The following is an 8,172-nucleotide window of genomic DNA, read 5'->3' as shown; positions in this document are numbered from 1 at the left end:
CTCTCTCTATCTATCTATCTCTCCTCTCTCTCTCTCTCTTCTCTTCTCTCTCTCTCTCTCTCTCTCTCTCTCTCTCTCTCTCTCGCTCACTGTCTCATCTCATTTGTTCTTTTTTTTTTAGCCATCCGCGTTTATGAGTAATTCAAGGTTACACATAGTTTTGTGTGTTGGTCCGTCATACTTCCGGGATGGCAATGCTGTGAGCTTCTTAGCCAAGCGCATACTATCTATACAAATCTTTGGAAGTGTTGAGGAAGGGGGCCTATAACTAATAACTGTGATGAAAAAGTTAATTTTTAAGTATAAATGAATAATAATAACATCCCTCCCCTTCCCCCAAACAAACCCAACGCCCGCGCGCAAACACACTCACACACACAAACACACAAAAAAAAACCACACACACATAGAGAGAGAGAGAGAGAGAGGGGAGAGAGAGAGAGAGGGAGAGAGAAGAGAGAGAGAGAGAGAAAGAAGGTAAAGAGATTGATAGATAAAGATATATGTATATATTATATATATATATATATATATTATATTATATAATATATATATATAGAGAGAGAGAGAGAGAGAGAGAGAGATAGTGAGAGAGAGAGAGTGAGAGAGAGAGAGAGAAGAGAGAGAGGAGAGAGGAGAGGAGAGAGAGAGAGAGGGGGAGAGATAAATAGGTAGAGAGAGAAAGAAAGAAAGAGAGAGAGAATGAGATGAGACAGTGAGCGAGAGAGAGAGAGAGAGAGGAGAGAGAGAGATAGAGAGAGAGAGGGAGAGAGAGAGAAAGAGAGGAGAGAGAGAGAAGGAGAGAGAGAGAGAGAGAGAGAGAGAGAGGAGAGAGATAGATAAATAGATAGAGAAAGAGAGAGAGGAGAGAGAGAGAGAGAGAGAGAGGGAAAGAGAGAGAGGAGAGAGAGAGAGAGAGAGAGAGAGGAGAGAGAGAGAGAGAGAGAGAGAGAGAGGAGGAGAGAGAGAGATTATAAAGTTATGACAGCTGTGTCATTTCACACTATGAAAAATGACTCTATAATACATCAAGGTAACAGAATGTCACGTGACAATACACTGCGTGTTTCATTATTAACCAGTTAACCACTTTGGCCAGATAACCATCCTTCAAAGACCGATCAATTTAAATGATCCTCATAATGGTCAAAAAACAAACAAACAAAACAAAACAAAAGAAAAAGAAAAAAACACCACCCCCCCCCCCAAAAAAAAAAAAAAAAAAAAATCTTTCAAATCGGAGACTCATAGTTCACAGGTATGAGAGTTTTTGCCAACAGGAGGTTCATTTAAATTACTACAATTACAACAACAACTCCTACTTCTTCTACTACAAAAACAACGACTACTACTACTACTACAACAACTAGGTACTACTACTACAAAAACAACTACTACTACTACAATTACTACGACGACTACTACTACTACAAAAACAACAACTACTACTACTACTACTACTACTACTACTACTACTACTACTACTACTACTACTACTATTATTATTATTATGTTATTATTATTATTATTATTATTATTATTATTATTATTATTATTATTATTATTATTATTATTATTATTATTATTATCATTCTTCTTCTTCTTCTTCTTCTTCTTCTTCTTCTTCTTCTTCTTATTATTATTATTATTATGATTATTATTATTATTATCATTATTAGACATTCAAATTAACACGAAACATTTCTTTATTTTATTGTATAAAGCGTTTATTTCAAGATCCAATCACAGTCCACATAAAAGCATACAAATGTTATAATATATTATCTTATTAAAACAACTATATCAAAATTACATAATAAACATTATCTAAAGAAAAGCTCTTCCTTTAGAGTAATTTTTGATCACATTCATCATCTTCATAACATATTTTGTTTTAATTGAGAAAAGTACATGTTTGTTAATTTTAGTTTTAAAGGATTTCACGGCGATTGCAACACATTAAGGTCATATCAGCGCCAGTAAAAAGGATGAAAATGGGATAGTAAAAAGTTGTAGAGTTACAAATAAAGCACCAAAGAAAAGGTAAGACAAAGGGGAATTGGTTCAAATAGGAAACAGATGTAGATTCCTAGAGCACACTATCAGTGTACTTAGTTTGAGATCAACTAAATATTTCATTCAGACACAAGCACAAATCCCCACTAAGAGGAATACACCCAAATGTTTACAAATCATATGTTAAAAAAAAAAAAACAACAGTACATAGCAGAGAGATGATTTACAAGGAAAAAAAATATAATCTTTCCAAATTACAACTATACATTCGACTGTTTCCCTCCCAGCCAGGGTATCAGGCCAGGGCCAGGACAAAAGCCAAGTAATCTCATTCCAAGACAAAGACAGAAAGCAAGATGGAAAAACAAATATAGGAGGATAGAAGACACAGTAAGTACTTCCCTGCCCGCTATGGGAGGTCAGGAAACCCACCCAGAAGTACATCTTTAATATACATAGTGTGCGCTTGGCTAAGAAGCTCACAACATTGCCATCCGGAAGTATAACGGACCAACACACAAAACTATGTGTAACCTTGAACCTTTATAGTCTGGTTAAGACAGTTAAGTGAGAATTACTCATAAACGCGGATGGCAAAAAGCAATAACACAGACCTGAGTGATGTTAACTTCTGTTCTATCTATACAGTGGAATCCTGTTAAAGCAAACACCGCTGGACCAGAAAAATAATTAGTTGACTTTAGAGCATGGTTGAATTTATCCATTGTCAATATAGGGGGATAGCAGACACAGTAAGTACCTCCCTGCCCACTATGGGAGGCCAGGAGCCCCACCCAGAAGTACATCTTTAATATACAGTGGAATCCTGATAAAGCAAACACCGCTGGACCAGAAAATGAATTTAGAGCAAGGTTGAATTAATCCATTGTCAATAGAGTCTCACCTCACATCCTTGTCCTGACTGAGGTAGTCGTAGAGGAGACATGACAGATGACTTTGCAGTGAGGGCTCTCCATCCAGATAATATGTCCTCAGCCAAATCTTCAAAGCTGAAGACAGATCTGGATCAATGGAACACGCTTATGATAAAGAGCAGAAAATTTGGGACCAAATCTGGGACCAACAAGAGGTGTTGACTTGAGTTTATGTGGATTCCACTGTATCAACATTCTCAATTGACTAAATTTTCCCCCATACAAACACAGTCAACCGTACATGGCATAACACGGCAAGGCAAATATGATTATATAAAAATGACATAGCTTCTTCTTCTTCCAGTGTCATCTCATGGATTGAGGTCGACTTGAAATGACACGCCAATCTTCCCTGTTGACGGCTTGCTGACTGCATTCGGCTGCCGACAATCCTGTCCATGTCCACACATCATCTATCCAAGTTCTTGCTGGCCTGTCTCTTCCTCTTTTCCCCTCAACTCTACCCAAGAATGTCCTTGTTGACAGTTTGATGGCGTCTTAGGTGTCCAAAATACCTTAGTTTTCTTGTTTTTATTACTTTCATTAGTTAGCTACAAAAGGAATATAAACATTTTACCTCATAGCCCAACAAATGTAATGAACAAAACTGAATATTATAACAGCTTCGAAAAAGAACTACGTATCAAACACAGAACGTTTGGGGCTCAAAACCCTTCTACAAGTGTCTGGAATTTAAATGATTTATAATGTTTAATGAAGGATTTTGAGTCCTAAAAATTCAGTGTTTGGTAAGTTGTTATTTTTTTCTTTTCGAAGCTGTTATATTCATATTTGGTCATTACTTTTTACAGTCCACAGCCTCTGGCAGCCTAGTATCACTTGTACCTCTAATGTTTGTTTTTAAGGGTTTTACGGCGCTTGCAACAAATTAAGGTCATATCAGCGCCAGTAAAAAGGAAGAAAATGGGATAGCAAAAAGTTCTAGCATTACAATTAAAGCACCCAAGAAAAGTTAAGATAGAGGGGAATGTTACTTAACAGAGAGAGATGATTTACAAGGAAAAAAATATCATCTCTCAAAACTATAACTATACATTCGACTGTTTCCCTCCCAGCCAAGGACTCCGGCCAGGGTCAGGACAAAACCAAGTAATCTCATTCCACAAAGACAGAAAGCAATTAGAAAATAGATACAGGGGGATAGAAGACAGAACAAGTACCTCCCTGCCCACTATGGGAGGTCAGGAACCCCACCCAGTGTGTCTAATTTAACTCTCGATCTGGTAAATAATGCCCCAATCTTTGGGTGAACTGATATTCCTGGAAACCAAAACAATGCCGTAACCAATGCAAACTGCATCATGGCCATTACATTATAGATAATATGCACTTGGCTAAGAAGCTCACAACATTGCCATCCAGAAGTATAACGGACCAATGCACAAAACTCTGTGTAACCTTGAACGTGTATAGTCTGGTACAGTTTAGTGAGAATTACTCATAGTATGAAGTTGACGTCACTCAGGTCTTTGTTATTGCTTTTTGCCATCTCACTAAACCATATTAACCAGACTATAAACGTTCAAGGTTACATATATGTTTTGTGTGTGTGTATGTCCGTTACACTTCCGGATGGCAATGTTGTGAGTTTCTTAGCCAAGCGCACACTATCTACTCAATGCAAACTAACATCATGGCGTTACATCGTTTAACACTGAATAAAAAACTTATAGATGTCCTAGATGCAACGAGTATGATTTGAGTAAGAATTTAACTTAAACATTCATCATGAACCCAAATGTGAGTGGCAATTGACATAATATTGTACATGGATAATCACATCCACACATGGGTAAATGAATTTTAATTACTGATGGATGGAATGTAAATAAAATGCAGTTCCGCACTTTTCAACAACTCTACTTCAACAACAAAGTTTTAATATAGTGGTCAAAGTTTTAATTTGTCGAATAGATAGTGATAGATAGTGTAGTGGAATTGTAAAAAAAAAAATTAAAAAAGAATAAAAGTAGTTCTTCAGAGCCATTAGGCCCATGGAGCCGGAGTTTATTCCGGTTCTATATTTGCTGGCTGTACCCTTTGGATAGGACACTAGTCTAACACAAAGTACTTTCCACCAGATATAACAGACTTAGCTACCTAATCATTGCTGGGTGGAGAGAGGGGTCAGAAAATATCTCGACTGCACCTGGGATCGATCTCAGTCCCTTTTGCATGTGAAGCGAGTGCTCTACCAACTGAGCTATTGGGACCCCCATAGTGGTATTGTAATCATTAAAATTCATACTAAACAGCTGTGATGGAAAATTGTTATGACCACGTCCCTCGGCCAGTTGTCTGAATGTAAACAAATGTCAATCATTGTTAAACTGAGCAGACTGCATGCAGGGTATTACCCGAGACTAAAATGAAAATATGGAGATGTGAAATTTAGGTAGGAGCTCCTTCCGTATAATGGTGTTCAATGTCAAGTCAGTAAACATGGCATTTGTGTATTGATAGTATGTGTTTGAATAAAATACACACCATTTCTTTTCGCTACCTATATCAATCATACAAATGCACAAAAAGTTTGTAGTGGTCTGAAAGAATTTAGTGAGAAGAAATCACCCAAAAATAATAGAAAGCTGCAAAATCCTGTGCTAAATTTCAATTGTATTACATATTATTATGTATAAACATTATGAGTAGTAGTAGTAGCGTATGGCTACACCTCCAGATTATGTTTGTCGATCCATGATGTCAGGTCATCTCCGGCTTCAAAGATCGTTTCATACCCCCTTCTAATTTTGTTACTGGGCATTGCAGAACCAGGTGATCGATGGTTTGACGCGCCCCCCCCCCCCCCAAAGGGGAACATTATGAGTGAGAGGATGTTTACCGACTTGACACGACCTGACATAGACACGCATCGTCTCTTACTAAAACCCTTTTGCCACTTCAGAAGTTTAGCGTCTCTATAGATAGTTCGAAGAGGACGTCACTCATTGTTTTTTGCCATCCGCGTTTATGAGTAATGCTCACTGAACTGTATTAACCTGACTATAAACGTACATGGATACACACAGTTTTGTGTGTTGGCAATGTTATGAGCTGCTTAGCCAAGCGCATACTATCTATATATTGCTATCTCCGGTATTACCATCGATGGTATGTGTTTGAGGAAAACAAAACAGTGACTAGTTCTACACGCCTGATCAATTGTACCATCGCATAAAATTATGTTTAACATTTAATGTTTATAGTCTAGTCTGAATGAGAGAATCTATTGAAAACTAATCACACAACTCGCAGTCTAGAAACACTAACAAACAGCCAATGATGTCAACATCCTTCAATCTATTGTTTGTAAACAACCAGCTATATATTTGTCTGAGCAAGCTTGAGGGGGGTGTCACAAATCAAGCATCCTTAATGGTCAAGAACGTACTGGTTAATTGCCAGTGAGCAACGTGCACTTATTTGCAGGTCTGATAACCCAATTAATTCCTTATGGGGCTCATTGTTGTAATGGAAATCTCAAAAAATGACGCTAAATATTGTCCATTACAACAATGTTAAACTAGGCCCATAAGTTGGTTAGGATGTCAGACCTGCATATATGTACACATTGCTAGTGAGACAATTTTTTTTTGGAACTACAAGGAAAACCAAAACAGACTCTAACACAGCTTTAAAAAAAAAGAAGAAAAAAAACAAACTGATATTATCTCGGCTAAAAGCTCAACTTTCAATCATGGAATCATGCACATTCATTAATATAAAGTAATGCAAATACAAATGCACAAAGTTAGGTTAAAATTACCGGAACAAATAAAAATGAATAAAGACCGACAACAATTCAACACTTTCACAAAATGTCATTGAATGGAGTGGTAGATACTTTTAAAAAATGGATTAAATCGTAAATATCACATGACAAAACATCACAGATAACCATTGTGTAAAATTGTAAAATAAATCAGAAAACATGTTATTTGAATTTAAATGCTAAAGTCTTGCATTTTAAAAATTAACCAGTTAACTGCCGTTTTCTGGAAAAACGCGTATTTAAAAATTTGGTCAGAAAACTCGTCCTTCAACTTCAAATATATTGATTGATTTAAATGACCCTCATATTACCAAAAACTCTTCAAACCTGAGACCTGGTGCTAGGCCTTCTTTAAAGTCTTGAGATTTGAGAGTTAATACCAAGATGAGAGTCATTTAAGGTCAAATTTTAAAAATATGCATGTCTTTCCATAGAACGGCATGAGTTAAATGGTAAAATTCTATACTGTCGACACAGCTCCTTATGCACCAATATCATCATCATATGAAAAAAATAAAATAAACAGTAATAGATAAATTAGTCAATAATACTTAAATTATGTGAGACATTGCAGTATATTATATATATATATATATATATAATAATAAGTATTTTATTGTAAGTAAAGTTTATATGTACTATAGTGGTTGATAAGAATAATAGAGAAATAAGAAAGGCAAGTGGTTAAAATTCATAGTAAAAAAAAAATCGTACAAATTTGATTGAAACTACTTTTGGCACTTTCCTTATAATTATAAATAATAATTAATCATTCTAATACTACTTCAAAGCTGTTTTGATTGGCTAGTTTATTGTTTTGTTAGTCTTGTCTATTTTTAGAATTTCATCTCAAGGCCTTGACCTCATCTTCGTCCAGTGTCCCGTTGCGTTCTAGGTCTACGTTGAGAGAAGCTTGTTCAGCAAGGCGTTCATCTTCCCTGTGAAAGGATAAATTTCATGAGAATGAATTCTATGATGGTTGTTGGGTCCCAATAGCTCAGTAGGTAGAGCACTCACTTCACACGCAAAGAGACCAAGATTGATCCTGGGTGCAGTAGAAATTTTTTTCTGACCCCCTGTCCACCAGCATTGATTGGTAGCTGGATCTGTTAGATCTGGTGGAAAGTACTTTGCAAATAGACTAGTGCCCTATCCAAAGGGTAGCAAGCAATTGCTATTGTCCGTTTCACACTATAGAAACCGGGATAAACTTCGGCTCCATGGGCCAAATGGTTCTGAATGACTACTTTTTTTCAGCATCAATATTTTATTGTTTTAATTTTTAATTCTTATAAAATCAATACAATCTAACTATAGCATGAACCAGTATATTATGGCTATAGTGACCAATCCTGATATCCCAAATTATTATGGGCTCATTGATGTCATGGAAATATTCTCAAATAACGCAAAATACTGTCTTTACTG

At 36.3% G+C, this 8,172-nt stretch overlaps 1 protein-coding gene across 1 annotated transcript in view; it reads right to left on the bottom strand.

Moving 5' to 3' along the window:
* Nucleotides 1-7,416: 7,416 nt before the first annotated feature.
* LOC144980520 (uncharacterized) overlaps nucleotides 7,417-8,172 on the bottom strand; it is a gene marked incomplete in the record, with an annotated part of 52,258 nt that continues 51,502 nt past the window's right edge. The window contains 1 exon segment of the mRNA XM_078928171.1: nucleotides 7,417-7,682. Within this exon segment, the coding sequence (XP_078784297.1) occupies nucleotides 7,589-7,682 (94 nt within the window).

This window comes from Berghia stephanieae, chromosome 10 (genome assembly GCF_034508935.2).
Source record: "Berghia stephanieae isolate SIO BIC M18660-M18661 chromosome 10, UCSD_Bste_1.3, whole genome shotgun sequence".
NCBI lineage: Eukaryota > Metazoa > Mollusca > Gastropoda > Nudibranchia > Aeolidiidae > Berghia > Berghia stephanieae.
This window is presented reverse-complemented; position numbering and strand designations above follow the sequence as displayed.